At 37.7% G+C, this 23,279-nt stretch overlaps 2 protein-coding genes across 2 annotated transcripts in view; one reads left to right on the forward strand and one right to left on the reverse strand.

Annotated features, from left to right (window-relative positions):
- The window catches only part of ANKRD42 (ankyrin repeat domain 42), a 129,282-nt gene that overhangs the window by 69,619 nt on the left and 36,384 nt on the right, over positions 1 to 23,279 (forward strand). Inside the window, 1 exon segment of the mRNA XM_037839766.1 lies at positions 13,836 to 14,011. Coding sequence (XP_037695694.1) covers positions 13,836 to 14,011 — 176 coding nt within the window.
- LOC119535863 (non-histone chromosomal protein HMG-14-like) lies at positions 10,680 to 10,979 on the reverse strand. Its single transcript, XM_037838270.1, has one exon. It carries the CDS (start codon positions 10,977 to 10,979, stop codon positions 10,680 to 10,682), a length of 300 nt encoding a protein of 99 aa, XP_037694198.1.

Below are 23,279 nucleotides of genomic sequence, written 5' to 3' on the forward strand. Positions count from 1 at the left end.
TAAGACTCATTGGTGTCCCAGAAGGGGAAGAGAAGGGTAAAGGTCTAGAAAGAGTATTCAAAGAAATTGTTGGAGAAAATTTCCCCAACCTTCTACACAATATAAATACACAAAGCATAAATGCTCAGCGAACTCCAAATAGAATAAATCCAAATAAACCCACTCCGAGACATATTCTGATCAGACTCTCAAATACTGAAGAGAAGGACCAAGTTCTGAAAGCAGCAACAGAAAAGCAATTCACCATATACAAAGGAAACAATATGAGACTAAGTTGTGACTACTCAGCGGCCACCATGAAGGCGAGAAGGCAGTGGCATGACTTATTTAAAATTCTGAGAGAGAAAAATTTCCAACCAAGAATCCTTTATGCAGCAAAACTCTCCTTCACATTTGAGGGAGAGCTTAAATTTTTCACAGACAAACAAATGCTGAGAGACTTTGCCAATAAAAGACCTGCCCTACTTCAGATACTAAAGGGAGCCCTACCAACAGAGAAACAAAGAAAGGAGAAAGAGAGAGGCGTGGCAAGATGGCAGAATGGTGAGCTGTATGTTTTAGTTACTCCCCCAGGAAAGTAGGTAGACAGCCAGGAACTGCGTGGACTGGACACCACAGAGCAATTTGACTTTGGGCATACTTCATACAACACTCATGAAGACGTTGAACTGCTGAGATCAGCGAAATCTGTAAGTTTTTGCGGCCAGGGGACCTGCGCCCCTCCCTGCCAGGCTCAGTCCCCTGGGAGGAGGGGCTGTCAGCTCTGGGAAGGAGAAGGGAGAACTGCAGTGGCAGCTCTTATCGGAAACTCATTCTACTGATCCAAACTCCAACCATAGATAGACTGAGACCAGACACCAGAGAATCTGAGAACAGCCAGCCCAGCAGAGAGGAGACAGGCATAGCAAAAAACAGCAAGAAAAACTCCAAAATAAAAGTGGAGGATTTTTGGAGTTCTGGTGAACATAGAAAGGGGAAGGGCAGAGCTCAGGCCCTGAGGCTCATATGCAAATCCTGAAGAAAAACTGATCTCTCTGCCCCCTGGATTTTTCCTTAATGGCCCTAATTGCTTTGTATCTTAGTATTTCGATAACCCATTAGATCTGCGAGGAGGGTTTTTTTTTTTTTTTAAATCTTTTTTTTTTTTCTGTTTCTAAAAGAGTTACTCTAAGAAGCCCAGTAAAGAAAGCCTCAAAGACTTGCAATTTGGGCAGGTCAAGACAAGAGCAGAACTAAGAGAGCTCTGAGACAAAAGGCAATAATCCAGTGGCTGAGAAAATTCACTAAACACCACAACTTCCCAAGAAAAGGGGGGGTGTCCGCTCACAGCCATCATCCTGGTGGACAGGAAACACTCCTGCCCGTTGCCAGCCCTATAGCACAGAGCTGTCCCAGACAACCCTGTGTGACGGAAGTGCTTCAAATAACAGGCACACACCACAAAACTGGGCGTGGACATTAGCCTTCCCTGCACCCTCAGCTGGTTGTCCCAGAGTAGGGAAGGTGGAGCAGTGTGAATTAACAAAGCCCCATTCAGCCATCATGTCAGCAGATTGGGAGCCTCCCTACACAGCCCAGCAGCCCAGAACCACCCTGAGGGGATGGCACTCACTGTGACATAGCACAGTCATCCCTCAACAGAGGACCAGGGGGTGCACGGCCTGGAAGAGGGACCCACTCGCAAGTCTCAAGAGCCATACGCCAATACCAAGGTCTTGTGGGTCAGTGGCAGAGACAGACTGTGGCAGGACTGAACTGAAGGATTAGACAATTGCAGCAGCTTTAAAACTCCAGGAACACCAGGGAGATTTGATTGTTAGAGCCACCCCTCCTCCCTGACTGCCCAAACATACGCCCCATATACAGGGCGGGCAACACCAACTACACACGTAAGCTTGGTACACCAATTGGACCCCACAAGACTCACTCCCCCACTCATCACAAAGGCAAAGCAGAGAACTGGCTTGTGGAGAACAGGTGGCTCGTGGACGCCACCTGCTGGTTAGTTAGAGAAAGTGTACTCCACGAAGCTGTAGATCTGATAAATTAGAGATAAGGACTTCAATTGGTCTGCAAATCCTAAAAGAACCCTGTCAAGTTCAGCAAATGCCAAGAGGCCAAAAACAACAGAAAATTATAAAGCATATGAAAAAACCAGACGATATGGATAACCCAAGCCCAAGCACCCAAATCAAAAGATCAGAAGAGATACAGTCCCTAGAGCAACTAATCAAAGAACTAAGGATGAACAATGAGACCATAGTACGGGATACAAAGGATATCAAGAAGACCCTAGAAGAGCATAAAGAAAACATTGTAAGACTAAATAAAAAAATAGATGATCTTATGGAAATTAAAGAAACTTTTGACCAAATTAAAAAGATTCTGGATACTCATGGTACAAGATTAGAGGAAGTTGAATAACGAATCAGTGACCTGGAAGATGACAGAATGGAAAATGAAAGCATAAAAGAAAGAATGGGGAAAAAAATCAAAAAAATCGAAATGGACCTCAGGGATATAATAGATAATATAAAACATCCGAATATAAGACTCATTGGTGTTCCAGAAGGGGAAGAAAAGGGTAAAGGTCTAGGAAGAGTATTCAAAGAAATGGTTGGGGAAAACTTCCCGAATCTTCTAAACACCATAAATACACAAATCATAAATGCCCAGCGAACTCCAAATAGAATAAATCCAAATAAACCCACTCCGAGACATATTCTGATCACACTGTCAAACATGGAAGAGAAGGAGCAAGTTCTGAAAGCAGCAAGAGAAAAGCAATTCACCACATACAAAGGAAACAGCATAAGACTAAGTAGTGACTACTCAGCAGCCACCATGGAGGCGAGAAGGCAGTGGCACGATATATTTAAAATTCTGAGTGAGAAAAATTTCCAGCCAAGAATACTTTATCCAGCAAAGCTCTCCTTCAAATTTGAGGGGGAGCTTAAATTTTTCACAGACAGACAAATGCTGAGAGAATTTGCTAACAAGAGACCTGCCCTACTGGAGATACTAAAGGGAGTTCTACAGACAGAGAAACAAAGAAAGGAGAGAGAGACTTGGAGAAAGGTTCAGTACTAAAGAGATTTGGTATGGGTACAATAAAGGATATTAATAGAGGGAAAAAATATATATGACAAACATAAACCAAAGGATAAGATGGCTGATTCAAGAAATGCCTTCACGGTTATAACTTTGAATATAAATGGATTAAACTCCCCAATTAAAAGGTATAGATTCGCAGAATGGATTAAAAAAAATGAACCATCAATATGTTGCATACAAGAGACTCATCTTAGACACAGGGACACAAAGAAATTGAAAGTGAAAGGATGGAAAAAAATATTTCATGCAAGCTACAGCCAAAAGAAAGCAGGTGTAGCAATATTAATCTCAGATAAAATAGACTTTAAATGCAGGGATATTTTGAGAGACAATGAAGGCCACTACATACTAATAAAAGGGGCACTTCAACAAGAAGAAATAACAATCATAAATGTTTATGCACCCAATCAAGGTGCCACAAAATACATGAGAGAAACACTGGCAAAACTAAAGGAACAATTGATGTTTCCACAATAATTGTGGGAGACTTCAACACATCACTCTCTCCTATAGCTAGATCAACCAGACAGAAGACCAATAAGGAAATTGAAAACCTAAACAATCTGATAAATGAATTAGATTTAACAGACATATATAGAACATTACATCCTAAATCACCAGGATACACATACTTCTCTAGTGCTCATGGAACTTTCTCCAGAATAGATCATATGCTGGGACATAAAACAAGGCTCAATAAATTTAAAAAGATTGAAATTATTCAAAGCACATTCTCTGACCACAATGGAATGCAATTAGAAGTCAATAACCATCAGAGACTTAGAAAATTCACAAATACCTGGAGGTTAAACAACACACACCTAAACAATCAGTGGGTTAAAGAAGAAATAGCAAGAGAAATTGCTAAATATATAGAGACGAATGAAAATGAGAACACAACATACCAAAATCTGTGGGATGCAGCAAAAGCAGTGCTGAGGGGGAAATTTATAGCACTAAGCGAATATATTAAAAAGGAAGAAAGAGCCAAAATTAAAGAACTAATGGATCAACTGAAGAAGCTAGAAAATGAACAGCAAACCAATCCTAAACCAAGTAGAAGAAAAGAAATAACAAGGATTAAAGCAGAAATAAATGACATAGAGACCAAAAAAACAATAGAGAGGATAAATATCACCAAAAGTTGGTTCTTTGAGAAGATCAACAAGATTGACAAGCCCCTAGGTTGACTGACAAAGAGAGCAATTAAGGAAGGGGGACAATAATCCAAGAAGAACAGATAAGCTATCGTGGGTAAATTTAACGTTCTGGGAATGCCCAGGAATGACTATGGTCTGTTAGTTTCTGATGGGTATAGTAGGAACAAGTTCACAGAAATGTTGCTGTATTAGGTAACTTTCTTGGGGTAGAGTAGGAACATGTTGGAAGTAAAGTAATTATCTTAGGTTAATTGTCTTTTTCTTACTCCCTTGTTATGGTCTCCTTGAAATGTTCTTTTATTGTATTTTTTTTTAAATTATTATTATTTTTTTATTTTTCATACAGTTGATTTAAAAAAAAAAAGTTAAAAAAAAAACAAGGAAAAAAATATGTAGAGCCCCCTTGAGGAGCCTGTGGAGAATGCGGGGGTATTGGCCTACCCCACCTCGATGGTTGCTAACATGACCACAGAAATAGGGGACTGGTGGTTTGATGGGTTGAGCCGTATACCACAGGATTTGTCCTTGGGAAGACTGTTGCTGCAAAGGAGAGGCTAGGCCTCCCTATAATTGTGCCTAAGAGCCTCCTCTCAAATGCCTCTTTGTTGCACAGATGTGGCCCTCTCTCTCTACCTAAGCAAGTTGAAAGGTGAAATCACTGCCCTCCCCCCTATGTGGGATCAGACACCCAGGGGAGTGAATCTCCCTGGCAACGTGGAATATGACTCCTGGGGAGGAATGTAGACCTGGCATTGTGGGATGGAGAACATCTTCTTGACCAAAAGGGGGATGTGAAAGGAAATGAAATAAGCTTCAGAGGCAGACAGATTCCAAAAGGAGCCGAGAGGTCACTCTGGTGGGCACTCTTATGCACGATTTAGACAACCCTTTTTAGGTTCTAATGAATTGGGGTAGCTGGCGGTAGATACCTGAAACTATCAAACTACAACCTGGATCCCATGAATCTCGAAGACAGTTGTATAAAAATGTAGCTTATGAGGGGTGACAATGGGATTGGGAGGCCATAAGGACCACACTCCACTTTGTCTAGTTTATGGATGGATGAGTAGAAAAATAGGGGAAGGAAACAAACAAGCAAACAAACAAACAGACAAAGGTACCCAGTGTTCTTTTTTACTTTAATTGCTCTTTTTCACTTTAATTATTATTCTTGTTATTTTTGTGTGTTTTCTAATGAAGGTGTCAGGGATTAATTTAGGTGATGAATGTACAACTATGTAATGGTACTGTGAACAATCGAATGTATGATTTGTTTTGTATGACTGCATGGTATGTGAATATATCTCAATAAAATGAAGATTTAAAAAAAAAAATAAGAAACAAGCCAAGCACCTGTTCCAAAGAGATTGGGAAAGGCAAAAATAGTGCACAGATGACCTTCCACTGGCAGTGGTTGTCTGCGGGACAGAGAGCTACCAACAATCAATCGTACAGCTGGCTCAACGGAAGCACAACGCCAAAGAACCAGTGTTTGGTTTCTCTTTGCATTTCAGTGATGGTCTCTTTGATGGTGGAGACCAAGTCAAGCCCCCTCTCACCTGTAAAAGGGGAAAGTTCAACCCTCTAAACCCACATTTCTTTCCCTGTAAAATGAAGATACGTATAATGCCCAACCCATAAAAATGAGGTCGAGATAAAAAAAAAAAAAAAAAAGATATCATTGCTTAAAAAGTAGCTAAGGAAAAAATGTGTTAATTTTTAAAATGTATTAATAATCATAAAAGTGGTACACAGATATACCAAAAATCATGAAGATGATATGCCAGATGGCTATAGTTTGAGAGTTAGCAATGAAATTGGAAAAAGATACAAATAATTTTGGGGAAAATGACCAATGGTCAAAGCTTATCCCTATTCTACCTCTCTGAAAAGCTGCGATAGCACAGTTCTTCAGAAAGAACCCAGATAGTCTAATTCTCTCTTTTTTTTTTTTTTTCATTTTTATTGAGATTGTTCAGATACCATACAATTATCCAAAGATCCAAAGTGTACAATGACTTGCCCCTGGGTACCCTCATACAATTGTGCATCCATCACCACAGTTAATTTTTGTTCAATTTTTAGAAACTTTTCATTACTCCAGACAAGAAATAAAGTGAAAGATGAAAAAAGAAAAAAAGAAAAGGAAACTCTAATCCTCCCCTATCCCTTTCCAACCCCCCTCAATTGTTGACTCATAGTGTTGGTATAGTACATTTGTTACTGTTTATGAAAAAATGTTGAAATACTACTAACTGTAGTATATAGTTTGCAATAGGTATATATTTCTTCCCTATATGCCCCTCTATTATTAACTTCTAATTGTATTGCATACATTTGTTCTGGTTCATGGAAGCGATTTCTAGTATTTGTACAGTTGATCATGCACGTTGCCCACCATAGGATTCAGTTTTATACATTCCCGTCTTTTGACCTCCAACTTTCCTTGTGGTGACATATATGACTCTGATCCCCTTTCCACTCATTCACTCACCATTCAGTGCTGTTAGTTATTCTCACATCTTGCTACCAACACCCCTGTTCATTTCCAAACATTTAAGAACCACTGTTCTAATTCACAATCAAACCACAGGAACTGAAAATGAGAGTCATAATCTCTAGAATCTTTAGGACTATTACAGAAACACAAATACTACCTGTGGTGGCTGTGAGAATGCACCCTGCAGATCTTCAATTAGAGAAGTGTAACTGACCAAGGATCTCAGCTGCTGTGCTCTGGTCACAACAAAACCTCAGAACCATGTTTTCCACCAGTCAATAAGCACAGTCTTTTCCAGCTCCCTCTCCATTTTCTCTCATTGGCATTTCCCTTAAGAAAATCTCAAACGTTCTGTCTTGATGTATGCTTCTGAGAAGACCCAGACTAACACTCCACCCAAATAATCTCAGTTAATTCAGGGAACCCCCTTTTCGCTGGAGAAATTTTATTTTAAAGTAAACAAATGGTAGATACCTGAAACTATCAAACTACAACCCAGAACCCATGAATCTTGAAGACAATTGTATAAAAATGTAGCTTATGAGGGGTGACAATGGGATTGGGAAAGCCATAAAGACCACACTCCCCTTTGTCTAGTTTATGGACGGATGAGTAGAAAAATAGAGGAAGGGAACAAACAAACAAACAGACAAAGGCACCCAGTGTTCTTTTTTACTTTAATTGCTCTTTTTCACTTTAATTATTATTCTTGTTATTTTTGTGTGTGTGGTAAGGTAGGTGTCAGGAATTGATTTTGGTGATGAATGTACAACTATGTAATGGTACTGTGAACAATTGAATGTATGATTTGTTTTGTATGACTTCATGGTATGTAAATATATCTCAATAAAACCAATATAAAAAAAAAAAAGAAAGGAGAAAGAGATATAGAGAATTTTAACAGACATATATAGAACCTTACATCCCAAATCACCAGGACACTCATTTTTCTCTAGTGATCACGGATCTTTCTCCAGAAGGGACCATAAGCTGGGACGTAAAACAAGCCTCAAGAAATTAAAAACAAACAAACAAAAATAGAATATACTCAAAGCGCATTCTCCAACCACAATGGAATACAAATAGAAGTCAATAATTTTTGAACTGTAACTTCACTGTTTACTTCCTACGTGATATAAAATACACAAACTCTAATGACAAATCAGTGGTTTTGAACTCAATGTAAAATATGTAATTTTAGACAACTATATAAAGGTGGGGGAATGGAGGAGTATAGGAACATAGTTTATGTGTCCTATTGAAGTGAAGGTGGTATCAAAGAAAAACAAGATTGATATGGATTTAAGAGGTTAATTTTAAGCCCCACAGTAAACACAAAGAAATCATCAGAGAATATAACCACAGAGATGAAAAGTAGAGTTTGGGTTAAGAGAAATGGGGGAAGGGGCAATGGGGAGTTAAGAAATGAGTGTAGGGTTGCTGTTTGAGGTGAAGGGAAATTTCTAGTAATGGATGGTGGGAAAGAGCATTACAACAGTCTGAAGTGATTAATCCCACTAATGGAAGGCTAGGGAGGGGGTGGAATGGGAAGATTTAGGCTGTATATATGTCTCCACAATTGGAAAAAAAAAAAAAGACAGTCTAACTAGATGACAATTGAATGCCAAGGATGAACTTGGATGAGATTGGAGGATAGAGGACAGGTGGCTCAAAGGGACACAGTTGAGACATAAGGAAAAGGAAATATAAAATGTAAGCTTTGTATCATTGTTGAATCTCTTGTACTTCTTAGCTGCACTTAATGGGATTGCATAAAAGAATGTTCTTGTTCATGGGAAGTATATATGTGAATTATAGTGTATGTTCAAGGATGTGTGCAGCTAGCTCTCATGTTCAGAAGACAGAGCAATAGATGATAGATGATAGGGAGAGAGGGAGGGAGGGAAAGAAATAGCGATGTGACAGCATGTTAAAGTTGGTGGATTGAGGTATTGTGGGAGGGGGGTCAGGGTATGATGGAATTCTTTGTATGGGGTTAGTATTGTTTTTGCAACTGTTCCTATAATTTTGAATTTATTTCAAAATAAAAAAACTAAATGCATATAAGAGGGCGACATAAGGTTGGGGTATGGGACTCTTGGCATTGGTGATGTTGTCTGACTCTAGTTTAATGTTATCTTTCCTTTTGTTCCTTATTAGCTGTCATTTTTTTCCTTTTCCTTTTTCTTTTTCTTTTTCTTTTCCTTTTGTCTCTCTACCTTCTTTGACTCTTCCTCCTGCTTTGTGGAAGAAATGGAGATGTTCTTATATAGATAGTGGTGATGGTGTTGAATACATAAATACATGACTATGCAGGGAACCATCAGTTGTTCACTTGGGATGGAATGTATGGTGTGTGAACAAAACTGTCTTAAAAAAAGGGGTTGATGAAGAAACCTTGAGGCCACTATATTGAGTGAAATAAGACAGACACATAAGGACAAATATTGCAGGGTCTCACTGATATGAACTAATTATAATATGTAAACCCATAGACACGAAATATAAGTTACCAGGATATAGAAGGTGGCTAAAGAATGGGGAGCAGTTGCTTATTATGAGCAGAATGTTCAACTAGGTTGAATTTAAATGTTTGGGAATGGATAGAGATGACGGTAGCACATTGTGAGAATAACTAACAGTGCTGAAAGGTGTGTGAAGGTGGTGGAAGGGGGAAGCTCAGAGTCATGTATGTCACCAGAAGGAAAGTTGGAGGTTAAAAGATGGGAATGTATAAAACAGTGAACCTTGTGGTGGGCAGTGTCCGTGATCAACTGTACAAATATTAGAAATCTCTTTCATGAACCAGAACAAATGTATGACACTATAACTAGAAGTTAATAATAGAGGGGCTTATAGGGAAAAACATATACCTATTTCAAACTATATACTACAGTTAGTAGTATTTTAACATTCTTTCATTTACAGTAACAAATGTACTATACCAGTACTATGAGTCAGCAATGGAGGGGGTGGTGGTGGTTAGGGGTATGGAAGGATTTGAGTTTCCTTTTTTTGTTTTTATTTCTTTTCTGGAGTAATGAAAATGTTCTAAGAATTGAAAAAAAAAATTGTGGTAATGGATGCACAGCTGTATGATGGTACCAGGGGCAATTGATTGTATACTTTGGATCTTTGGATGATTGTATGGTGTGTGAACAATCTCAATTTAAAAAAAAAAAGCCATATAGTTGTAATTCTTTTCTAAAGTTATTCCAGTGACTTTCCAGCTTAAAATTTGGAGGCATGTTTTCCCTAAGAGGATATCAAGTACCAGTATCTTCAAATGTTGACAAGCTGTTGCATCGTTAAGTCCCACTAATTCACAATTTAATGTCATACACACTACATACTGACATTTTCAGTGTTTCACAGCATGTAACAAAGTTATTAGGAAAACTGGACAACCACAACCAAGGATGTTACAAAGTATACACAGTTCTGACAGGGAGAGCCAAGGTCAGGGAGCAGTTTTAAGAAACAATTCTACTAAAAAACGTGGGAGTAGAAGTAGTTTAAAATGTTCAAGACATACTAAATGCAAGACTGTGACTCCAAATCATCATTTAGTATGCATTGTATTTTAGGATATAAAAACTGCCACCCCCCACCCTATGGAATGTTAAAGTTGACAACCAAGACAGTCCAAGCCTTCCATAATTCAATATCCCACTATTTTCTGGTTGTACCAAAAAATAAACAACCAGCAAATGATTCCTCCTCTTAAAAAAAAGCATTTACACTTAAAAAACGGGATGAGGTGGGATTTCAGTCTCCTTAAAAATGTTTCTTCTAGAGCTACTAAAAAACTTGCATTGACAAAATAGTTGATAAAAATAATTCCTCTGTATTGTACAGGAAGGGAGAAATAGGGGCCACTGATAAGACTTGGTATATGAGGTTAATCAGAACTTGGCTTCTTTCTCTCCTGTTTCATCAGAAGCTAGACTCTCTTCATTTTTAGTTTCTCCATTTTCTGCAGGTGGATCTTTAGTTTCTTGGTTAGCCATTCCAGCTTTTTTCCCCTTTGCTCCTCTTTTCCCTTTTGGTTGCACTTTTTTGTCTGAAGACTTACTCTTTCCTGCTGCCTTTTTTGGCTTTGTTTCCACTTTCACAGGACCAGGCTTAGCTGACGGCCTCACCGACCTCCTCTTGGGCTCCTCCTTCCCCACATCTTCTGCTGAGCTGACCTTCCTCTTGGGCATCTTAGCGATGGAGTGGGCGCTGACCGGGTGCTGCAGGTCGTGGCATGCCGAGAGCCTTCATGAAGCTGGGCTGCTGGCCTCTGCCATTCCTTCCGCTGCCCGAGCTGCTGGTACCCTAAGACCTTAATTTTTGAGGAGGCAACCTTTATGTTGATACTTGAAGGAGGTGGAATTGTAAGATAACATCTTGTGTATTTGAGGAACTGCATGTGGTTGAGAACTGCCTAAGTCTGAAGTAGGTGTGTGGCCTGCAAGTGGCAGATGAGGCTTGATAGGTTGCAGGGTCTGGATCATTAATTAAATTGCCTTGTATTTTTGTTTTTAAGTTCATGTTCCTTAAAATTTTATTTGTGAGATTTCTTTAAAGCCTTGGCATGTGGTTTTACTGTACCAGGCACCTGGAATTATTATCAATTTGATTACTTTATTTTTAGTTCCTTAAGGAGCTTTTATTGAAGTATAATTGACAGTCAGTAAACTATGTATTGGTACAGGACAAATTGATGAATTTTGACATGTTTATACCCATGAAACCATCACTACAATCAACATAGTGAATATATTGCTCATCCGCAAAGTCTCCTTATGCTCTTTATAATCTCTCTCCCTCCCACTCCATCCCTCACCCCAAAAAGCCACTGAACTATTTTCTGTCACTGTAGATTAGTTTCCATTTTCTAGAATTTTGTATAAATGGGATCATAGAATATCTTTTTTTGTATCTGGCTTCTTTCATTCAGCATGATTACTTTGAGATTCATGCATATTTTGTGTATCAATAGTTAATTCTTTTTTATTGCTGAATAGTATTCTGTTGTATGAATGTACCACAGGTTGATTATATACTCACCTGTTGAAGGATGTCTTGATGGTTTTCATTTTTTGGCTATTTATGAACAGGTTATTGTGTGAATGTTTTTCATTTCACTTGGGTGAATACCTGGGAGTGGGATTGCTGGGTCATATGCTAAGTATATATTTACCTTTATAAGAAACTGCCAAACCACTTTCCAAAGTAGCTGCACCTTTTTCCATTCCCACCAGCAATGAATGAGAGTTCCTGTTGCTCTGCATCTTTGCCAGCATTTGATATTGGCAGTTTTTGTTTTTTTAAAATTTTGATCGTTTTAATATGGTGGGAAGTGTTATCTCACTAAGACTTTAATTTGCATTTTCCTAGTGACAAGTGACATTGAATATCTTTTCATATACTGACGACATCTGTAGATTTTTTTTTGATGAAGTGACTGCTCAGATCTTTTGCTCATTTTAAAAAATTAGGTTATTTGTTTTCTTATTGCTGAATTTTAAGAGCTCTTTAAGTAGTCTGGACCTAGTTCTTTTGCATATATGTGCTTTGCAATGATTTTCTCCTGGTCTTTGGCTTGTTTTTTCATTCTCTTAACAGTGTCTTTTGAAGAGCAAGCATTTTTACTTGTTAAAAATTTGTGAAGTCCAGTTTATCAATTTGTTCTCTCATGGGTTGTGCCTTTGGTAATACGTCTAAGAAATCTTTGACTGATACAAGGTCACAAAGATTTTCTCCTGTGTTTTATTTTAGAAATTGAATAGTTTAAGGCTTTACCTTTAGGCCTGTAATCCATTTTGGGTTAATTTGTGTATGTGGTGTGAGGTATGCATCCAACTACTTTTTCTTCTTCTACTCATCCTCTTCCTCCTCCTTCTTCTTTTGACATATGGATATTCAGTAGCACCATTTGTTGAAAAAGCTGTCCTTTCTCCACTGCATTGCCTTTGTGAAAAATCAGTTGTCCTTATATGTGTGGAATTATTTTTGGGCTCTCTATTCTGTCCATTGATCTAAATGTCTATGTTAACATCAGTATCACATGGGCAGTTTAGTACCGTAGGTGTATCTGGAGTTACCCATAATTTCTGGTCTGCATTTCTTTCTCATTCATGCACCAAAATGCTAGGTGTGAGTGTAGTGCTATTGTAGAGATAACTTTGAATATGTCATAATTTAGATACTCAGTAAATGATAGCTGCTGTATTACAACCTAGTAGTAGAGATAGTGAATTCTGTTAACCTTATAACTTCCTACATGTGTTTATTATCATGTCTTTAGCTGTTTGCATTTGGTGAAAGATAAGGATGTATGTATGTATGTATGTGCCTGAGGTTATGCAAATATGTGAAAGAAACAGGATTTAAGGCTATTGTGTTTATTGAGTAAATTTTCATGTCCTAAGAGAAAGTATTAAACATCTCATCAAGATTTTAGAAAAATAGGTAAATTACATACAATCACAACAACCACAACTTCAAGACCAAGAGTATGTTACCAGAAGCTTCAGAGAGATATGGGAAAGAGCAAAGAGAATAGAAAATGAGGACAGAAAGGCCAAACTTTTCCATTAAGTTTCAAACCATGCTGAGTGCTTTGGGATGAAGAAGGATGAAAATTAAAGGGACTATCCTAAAATTGGAACCAGAACTAGTTCTACAGTTGAAATTTGTTCAACAAAATGTATAGAATAATAGGTAACCTGGTAGGGTTATTCTTGATTTTCTATGAAGCTCTGTTTGGAGGCAAACCTATATTAAATATTCCTTGATATTGGGTCTCCTCTCACAGTTTCACTTTGCCAAAAGAAAATGATAGACTCAGTCTTTAATATGAATAGTTGTCCTTAGTATCCAGTGATTCTTTGAGCTTCCCACAGAGCTAGATATAGTTCATATGTCACTGACCTTCAGAAATAATGTTGCTCCTTGACTAGTGGAAGGTTTGATGGCATAGCATAGAGGATAATTCCCTAAGTTAAGTGCATATTGCAGTTTCAATTTGAAGAAAATTGTGGTTCTTGTTAATTATTGATTCTTTTATACAGGTTTGCCCATTTGGCAGCAGTAAAGCTGTTAGAGGGGCTGCAGAAATATGATACTGATGATGAGAATGAAATTGACGAAAATGATATGAAGTTTTTTGTAAGACATGGTGTTGAGGGAAGCACTGATGCCAAAGATGATTTATGTCAGAGTGAATTGGATAAAACAGAAGCCAGAAGTAAGTGTGTCTCTTCTACTGTGATTTATCCCTTAAGAAATACCATAGCCAGTTTTTACCAAAAATTTGGAAATTATTATAAAGATAATTACAAGTCTACAAAGTAAAATAATTTGATAGTTTTTGGGAATTTATCACATACGAATTTTTGTACTAGGGGTTATGGAGCATATAAAGAAGTGTAAGATATGGTCTCTGTCCCTCAAGGGAAGGGGGTAAAAGTAAATAAGAAAAAAAAAATATTTAAGTGGACCTTAGAAAACAGGGAAAGATACATCTCAAAGATGTCCTTGGTTTGCTGGAAAATGATTTTTACAGATGATAATGGCAACAAATATTGAGTGTGTACTATGGGCCAAAAACTGTCATAGGTATTGGAAAAAGAGTGAACACCCCCAAATCTCTGCCCTGCCATCAAGGAGCTTAAAGTCTGGTGATGGTGGTGGTCGAGGAGAGGGCAAAAAGTAATAAGAAAAATAGATACATAGGAAAAATAAGGGAGGGCTAGGAGACAGAAATGGAGATGGCAGTGGTGGTGCTGTTGATAAGATGGTTAGAGAAGGTCTGTCCGAGGAGATGACATTTGAAAAGAGATCTGAATCATGAGAAAAAGTAAGCCATATGAAGATCTTAGAACATTCCAGGCAGAGGGAGCACTATCTGTAAAGGGCATGAGGTGGAACGGAGCTTGATCAGTGTGGTTGGAGTAGAATTGATCAAGAAGTGGTGAGAGATAAGGTGGAAGAAGTAAGCAGTTTCCAATCAGACCATTAGGGCCTAATAAGGATTTTAGAATATATTTTAAATAGTGTATAAGTCAGGGTTTTCCAGAGAAACAGAACCAACAGGATGTGTGTGTGTGTGTAAATGGTAAGAGATTTATTATAGGAATTGGCTCATGCAACCATGAGGATTGGGGAAGTCCAAATTCTGTGTGGTAGGCTGTAAGCTGGAAACTCCCAGGAGAAGCTGGCCGCCTGAAGTAGCAGCAGGAATTCTTCCTTATGACTTCTGAAATCCTCAGTTCCAGCTTTAAGACTTCCATCTGATCAAATGAGGAGACCCCCTTCACTGTTGATTGTAGATGCAATTAGCCCTAGATGAAATTGCCTGACTATAGATGCAAATCCATCTGCGAAATGCCTCATAGTAACAGTCAGGCCAGTGTTTGCTTGAGCAAGCAACTGGACACTATAAACTAGCCAAGTTGACACATGAAATTAATCAAAATGGAAAACTATTGGTGGGCTTTGAGGTGGGGAGTGACACGATCTGATTTATATCATACATTGTAACTGTCACTCTAGCTACTGGGTGGAGAATAAACTTTGGGGGGTGGGGCAGAGTATAGCATTTTAGGTGGGTTATGAATGGGTGGGAAGAGAACACACTCACCTATCAATAAAAGGTTAGATGAAGTTCCTGCTCTAGTTTAAATTTGGCAAGAATACTGAATTAGAATTATACAGCGGCAGATGCAGAATATCTCTGCACAGATTTCCTGGGCCACTAGAGTCCCCGATGTATGCATGCAACTCTCAGTGACACTGGAAAATTTCCCAGTAAGGGTGAAGAAAATGGAAGTGATGAGAAGAAATGGTCAGATTTGGGATTTATTTAGAAGATACAGCTGATAAGATTTGCTAATAGATTTGAATAGGAGGTGTTAGAGAACGAGAGTCATCAAGCATGACTCCTAGATTCTTGGCAACTAGATAGTGAATTTAAAAGGACTATTCATTTAGGGTGGAGTAAAAGGGAATTTTTTTCAGAATTGGAATTTGGGCTTTGCCTTGAAGGGTTGTGAGGATTTAAATAGGCAAAATAGGCAAAAATGGAGAAGGTAGATATTCCATTTATCCATCATTTATTTGAGTGTATTCTGTGTGCAAAGCCCCCAGGATAAGGACTATAGCAGTGCATCAGAAGTAATTCTGCTTTCTGTGGTTTAGAAAACTTTCTGTAGCTAACCAATAGAATACTAAAAGAAGTGACTGAAATTGTAGATTTCCCCTTTAATGCAATTTTATTGATTTATTTACATACCGTACAGTCCATCCAGAGTATAAAAGCAGTAGCTCACAGCATCATTGCATAGTTGTGCATTCATCACCACAATCAATTTTCAAACATTTTCCTTACTCCAGGAAGCAAAAAAACCAAACAAATAAACAAAAAAAAAACCACCTAAAATATCCCATACCCCCCCCCCCATCACTGATCCCTAGCATTGGTGCAGTACATTTGTTACTGTTGATGAAAGAATATTAAAATATTACTGTTAACTATATCCATAGTTTGCAGCAGATGAGTTTTTTCCATATACTACTCTATTATTAACCCCTTGTAATACTTTTGTACATTTGTTCTAGTTCATGGGGGAAATTTTTTATTCCTGTACTGCTGATCATAGTCATTGTCCATGACAAGTTTTACTGAGTTATTCAGTCCCATGTTTTAACCTCTGGCTTTCTTTCTGGTGACATATATGACTCAAACGTCTCCTATCAATCACATCAACACACAATTCAGTGCTGTTAATTATACTCACAATAATTGTGCTACTATCACCTCTGTCCATTTTTACTCATTGAAATTCAAACTAGCTAAAAAGTCTGCACATCTTAAGCAACTGCTCCCCATTCTCTAGCCTCATACTATCTCCTGGTAATCTGTATTCTCCTGGTAATCTCTATTCTAGATTCTATGTCCATGAGTTTACATAGTTTAATTGATTCATATTAGTGAGATCATACAATATTTGTCCTTTTGTGTCTGATTTATTTCACTCAACATAATATCCTCAAGGTTCATCAGTGTTGTCACATGCTTCAGGACTTCATTCCTTCTTCCTGCTGAATAATATTCCATTGTATATGTATACCACATTTTGTTTATCCATTCATCGGTTGATGGATGAAATTGTGTTTAATCAGTTCTTCTCTCCCTCCCTTATTTGACATGTATTTATTGAACAACTGTTATGTGTCAGGCACTGTTCTATGTGCTAGGGTACATTGGTGAACAGATAGATAAATCATTTCTCCATATTTGCTTGTTTCCTAAACTGGCCCAATGTTTTATGAAAGTGGTGATCAACTTCTCTTTAATTCCCACAGTAACAGAATCAATTACCTACCATATGTTAGTGAGATTTCATAGAATATTTTGTAGTTTTTTACTTTTAATTTTTTCCTTTCATACTAATTGTATTATGGAGACATATATAAGCAACCAAAGGACAAACTTATTAAATGGTTAAATATTTAAAGTACCCCAAATTACAGTAAGTAAAAGAGAGAGTGCTTGTTTCCTATTCTGGGGGCACTTTATTAGGTTGATGCAATAGGATATTCAGAAGCCAGCAGGACAGTGGCTTATCTCAGTATTATATTTATTAATGAACATATTAAGCTAAATTGAAGGCTGGTAAATTGGAGCAAATTTTTCTTTTTATTAAGGCAGTTTCATTGAGATAAATTCACATACTATACAATCCATCTGAAGTGTGCAATCACTGTCTTCTAGTCTATTCACAGAGTTGTGTATTCACCACCACCATCATTTCTAGAACATTTTCACCCTGAAGAGGGTTCACTGTGTTATACAGTCTCGTGTTTCATCTTTTGGTTTTCCTTCTAATGACATACCTTACTCTAAACTTGGTTAAGTTTATTCCTAGATATTTGATTCTTTCGTTGCTATTGAGAATGGAATTTTTTTCTTGATTACCTCCTCAGATAGCTCATTATTAGTGTATAGAAACATTTCTGATTTTTGTGTGTTGATCTTGGTATCCTACCACTTTGCTGAACTGGTTTATTAGCCCTAGTAGCTTTGTCGTAGTTTTTCTGGGGCTTTCTAAATAAAGGATCATGTTTTGTGCAAATAGTGAAAGTTTAACGTCTTCTTTTCTGATTTGGATTCTTTTTATTTCTTTTTCTTGCCTAATTGCTCTAGCTAGAACTTCCTTAGCACAATATTGAGTAACAGTAGTGACAGTGGACATCCTTGTCTTGTTCCCAATCTTAGAGGGAAAGCTTTCAGCCTCTCACCATTGAGTACAACGTTAGCTGTGGGTTTTTAATATATGCCCTTTATCATGTTGAGGAAGTTTCTTTCTATTCCTATCTTTTGAATTTTTTTTTTTTTTTTGTCGAGAAAGGATGCTGGATTTTTTCAAATACCTTTTCTGTATCAATCAAGATGATCATGTGGTTTTTCGCCTTTTGTTAAGTTGTTGTATTATATTAATTGATTTTTTTTTTGTTGTTGAAACACCTTTCATAGCTGGGATAAAACTGATCATGGTGTTTATTCTTTTAATGTGCTTTTGAATTCTATTTGCAAGTATTTTGTTGAGGATTTTTGCATCTATATTCATCTGAGATTCTGGTTTGTAGTTTTCTTGTGTTATCTTTATGTGGCTTTGGAATTAGGGTGATATGAGCTTCATAGAATGAGTTAGGTAATGTTCCTCTTCAATTTTTTAGAAGAATTTGACCAGAATTGGTATTAATTCTTCTTGGAATGCTTGGTAAAATGTGAAGTGATCTGGTCCTGGGCTTTTCTTTTTTGGGAGGATTTTGATGACTGTTTCAATCCCTTTGCTTGTGATTGGTTTGTTGAGACCTTTTATTTCTTCTGAGTTGGCATGGGTTGTTTGTGTGTTTCTGGAAAATTGTTCATTTCATCTAAGTTGTCTAGTTTGTTGGTGTACATTTTTTCATAGTACCCTCTTATGATCTGTTTTTTTCTTTGATTTCTGAGGGGTCAGTAGTAATGTCCTCTATCTCATATATGATTTTATTTATTTGCATTTTCTCATTTTTGTTGTCGGTCTAGCTAAGGGGTTGTCATTTTGTTGATCTCAAAGAACCAACTTTTGGTTTTATTGATTCTGTAGTTTTTTTCTTCTCAATTTCATTTATTTGTGCTCTCATCTTTATTTTTTTCTTTCTTCTTGCTTTGGGATTAGTTTGCTGTTCTTGGTCTCTAATTACCTCAGGTAACTGGAGTAGTTAGGCCTTTGATTTTATCTCTGTCTTCCTTTTTCATGTAGGTACTTAGGGTTATAACTTTCCTTTTCAATACTGCCTTCATTTCGTCTCAGAGGTTTTGATATGTTTGTTCTCATTTTCATCCTCTTGATATATGTACTGATTTCTCTTGCAATTTCTTCTTTGATCCACTGATTATTTAAAAGTGTGTTGTTTAACCTCCATAAATTTGTGTATTTTCCAGGCTTCCACCTGTTGTTGATTTCCAGCTTCATTCCATTATGATCAGAGAAGGTGCTTTGTATAATTTTGAACTTTTTAAAATTTATTAAGACTTGTTTGGTGACCCAACATGTAGTCTATCCTGGAGAATGATTCATGAACACTGGAGAAGAATGTGTTTGGGGAGTTTTGGGATACAGTGTTCTGTATATGTCTGTTAGGTCTAGTTCACTTTATCAAATTATTCAAGTAGTCTGTTTTCTTATTGATCCTCTGTCTAGATGTTTTATCTATTGATGTGAGTGGTGTATTAAAGTTCCCAACTATTATTGTAGAAATGTCTGTTTCTCTTTTCAGTTTTGCTTGTATATCCCTCATGTGTTTTGGGCCACCCTGGTTAGGTACACATATATTTATGACCGCTAGTTCTTATTGATGGATTGCCTCTTTTGTTAATATATGTAATGTCCGTCTTTGTTTATTATAGCAGCTTTGCATTTAAAGTCTGTTTTGTCTGATATTAGTATAGCTACCCCAGCTTTTTTGTTGAGTACTGTTTGCATGGAATATCTTTATCTAGGCTTTCACTTTCAACCTTTTTGTATTCTTGGGTCTGAGGTGAGTGTCTTATAGACAGCATAAGGATGGCTCATTATTTTTTTTATCCATTCTGCCAGTCTGTGTTTTTTGATTGGGGGTTTACTCCATTAACATTAAATGTTATTACTGTAAAGGCAGTATTTACTTCAACCATTTTATCCTTTGCTTTTTATATGTCATATCCTATTTTTGTCTCTCTTCATTTCTACACTCTCCTCCAGGCCTCTTTCTCCTGTCTTTTCCTTTCAGCCTGGAGGACTCCCTTTAGTATTTCTTATCGGGCAGGTCTCTTGTTAATGAACTCTCAGCTTCTGCTTATCTGTATCTTAAACTCCCCCTCATGTTCAAAGGATAGTTTTGCTGGATAGATAATTCTATGTTGGCAATTTTTCTCTTTCAGTATCTTGAATATATCCTACCAATGCCTTCTCACCTCCATGATTTCTTATGAGAAATCAGGGCTTAGTCTTATTGGGCATCCCTTGTATGCAATGAGTCACTTTTCTTTTGTTGTTTTCAGGATTCTCTTTATCTTTGGCATTTGACATTCTGATTAGTATGTGGCTTGGAGTGGTTTGTTCAGATTTATTCGGTTTGGGGTATGTTGCACTTCTTTGAACTGGATAGCAATGTCTTTCATGAGTTGGGAAGTTCTCTGCTATTATTTCTTCAAATATTCCTTCTGCCCCCTTTCCCTTGTCTTCTCCTTCTGGGACACCCATGATATGAATGTTTGTGCACTTCATGTTGTCAGTCAGGTCTCAGAGACCCTGCTCACTTTTTACCATTCTTTTCTCTATATGTTCTTCTGTCTGTTTGAATTCAGGTGATCTGTCTTCTAGCTTGGTGATCCTTTCTTCTGTCTGTTGAAATGTCCTGTTGTGTGCTTCTAGTGTATTTTTAATTTCATCTGTTGTGACTTTTGTTCCTATAAGATCTGTTATTTTCTTTGCATACTTTCAAATTCTTCTTTATTCTCACTCAGTGTCTTCTTAATATCATTTATCTCTTTAGCCTTCTTGTTGAATTTGTTTAAGAAATTTGTTTGAACATCTTTGGTTAGTTGTTCCAGATTCTGTATCTTTTCTGACTCTTTGATTTGCTCCTTTGGGCCATATCTTCCTGTCTCTTCATATTGTTTATTATTTTTTGCTGATGTCCAGGCATTGCATTATCTTGGTGAGCTTATTCTGAAGGTCAGATTCTCTCTCATCAGAGCTTTTGCTGTTGATTGGATTTGTGCTGATGCTCTTCTTTGACACTTGAATTGTCAGTATTACCCAGCTGGGGCTGGGCCAGGAACCCTTGAAGGGGGTGCACACCAGCTCCACAGGGTCCAGGGAGAAGGTCAGGTAAAGATGCCTAAAAGCCTTTAATTCCCTTCCCCAAGAGTGTACTTTCCTGGCCTACCTATCATATGCCCCTCTTTGCCCAAAAGCCTTTTAGATATCTTTGTGGAAGTGTGCTTTCCTCACTTGCCAGCAGATGGCACTCATCAGCAATCTATTCCCATTAGGCCTCAGAAAGCAAGCTATTATTATCTCTCTACTGACTCCAGACAATGGCATAGCCCCGTTGAGTGGGGTGGGTTGAAACCATAGGTGGTCCCACCAGTTTAAATTTGCTGGCTCTAAGCTGGCACAGTGCTAGACCATGTTCTGCCCTATTCTTGGGAGAATGGGCCATCACTGCCCTTTCAGTCTGGAGCATCCTGCCCACCAGAGACTGGAGAACCAGATGCTTTCTGACTCGAGAGTGGGGGATGGGTGCCGGGAGCTGGGGCTTAGGGGATTACTCAGGATTTGTCACCACAGCTTCTCTGTATCTTTGTCCTGCACTTTCCTGGGTGTTGTAGAGTACTTACCCTGATTTTCAGAGCCCCAGATGGATTGTTACGGACAGTTTCTGCTTGACCCCTAGTTGTTTTTTCTGGGAGAGAAGTAAGCCTAGCCTCTCCTTAATTGGCCATCTTGGATACCCCCAGCAAATTTTAATTTCTGTGGAATTTCTTCTGGTTGTTCAGCTTCTGGCATATTATCTGGCTGGCCAGAGTTTTTATTCTCCAAAATCCTAATAATAGTGGTTTACCTTTCTGTAGTGTTTCGCACTTTATAGAACATTTCTACCCTCATCAGTCATAGAAAGCCTGTGCAATGGGTAATATCTGTTCTCTATCTCAAGAAACTCTCATTTAGTATAATATCCTCTTTTGACAGATGAGTAGCCTGAGGTCTAGAGAAGTAAGTTACTTGTCCAAAGTCACAGAAAGGCCTTTGGACTTGCCTATGTAGTGCCCTGGTTACTATACTAATTGCCTTCTGAAAGGTATATTCTCATGAAATTTGGTCAGAGAGCCATGGTATATACTAACAGATGAAAAGAACTTTTTAAATTTTTATTATTATTATTTTTTTAATGGATCTTTTTCGCAGAAGGAAGGCAAAAAAGATCTGTTTGAACTGAGCCTTGCCAAAACAAAGGCAGCTATGGTAAAATGAGTAGAGCTTGGGCACTGGATTCAGGCATCAGAGCATCACCACTTTCTGGCTTCATTACTCTCTGAGCGTCAGTTTCCTTATCTGTAAAATGAGAATATTAATGTAATGTCACCCCCACAGAGTTGTTATAGAGATAAATTAATACACTATAGAATGCAGAGTGCCTGGCCCACTTAACTGAGTAGAGACTCAATAAATGCCAGTTCCCTTCTTGAACTCTGGAGAATGTTTTCAGTTATTCTGGCAAGAACTATTGGCACCAAAATGATATTCTCTAAGGAAAGTTTCTAATTCATGTCTAAATATTTTTTCTTTTTCATATAAAAAAATTCTTTAGAAAAATCTGAAGATGCTGACATTTGGGTCTCCCACAGATAGCCCACCCAGATCACCCTGCAGTGAGGCTCTCAGTTAATGATCACCTCAGAGTTTGCTGACAGCTTTATTTTATTTTATTATTATTATTTTTTAATCATCATTTTATTGAGATACATTCACATACTACGCAGTCATACAAAACAAATCGTACTTTCGATTGTTTACAGTACCATTACATAGTTGTACATTCATCACCTAAATCAATCCCTGACACCTTGATTAGCACACACACAAAAATAACAAGAATAATAATTAGAGTGAAAAAGAGCAATTGAAGTAAAAAACAAAACTGGGTACCTTTGTCTGTTTGTTTCCTTCCCCTATTTTTCTACTCATCCATCCATAAACTAGACAAAGTGGAGTGTGGTCCTTATGGCTTTCCCAATCCCATTGTCACCCCTCATAAGCTACATTATTATACAACTGTCTTCGAGATTCATGGGTTCTGGGTTGTAGTTTGATAGTTTCAGGTATCCACCACCAGTTACCCCAATTCTTTAGAACCTAAAAAGGGTTGTCTAAAGTGTGCGTAAGAGTGCCCTCCAGAGTGACCTCTCGGCTCGTTTTGGA

Source organism: Choloepus didactylus, chromosome 6 (genome assembly GCF_015220235.1).
Source record: "Choloepus didactylus isolate mChoDid1 chromosome 6, mChoDid1.pri, whole genome shotgun sequence".
NCBI classification, from domain to species: Eukaryota; Metazoa; Chordata; class Mammalia; order Pilosa; family Megalonychidae; genus Choloepus; species Choloepus didactylus.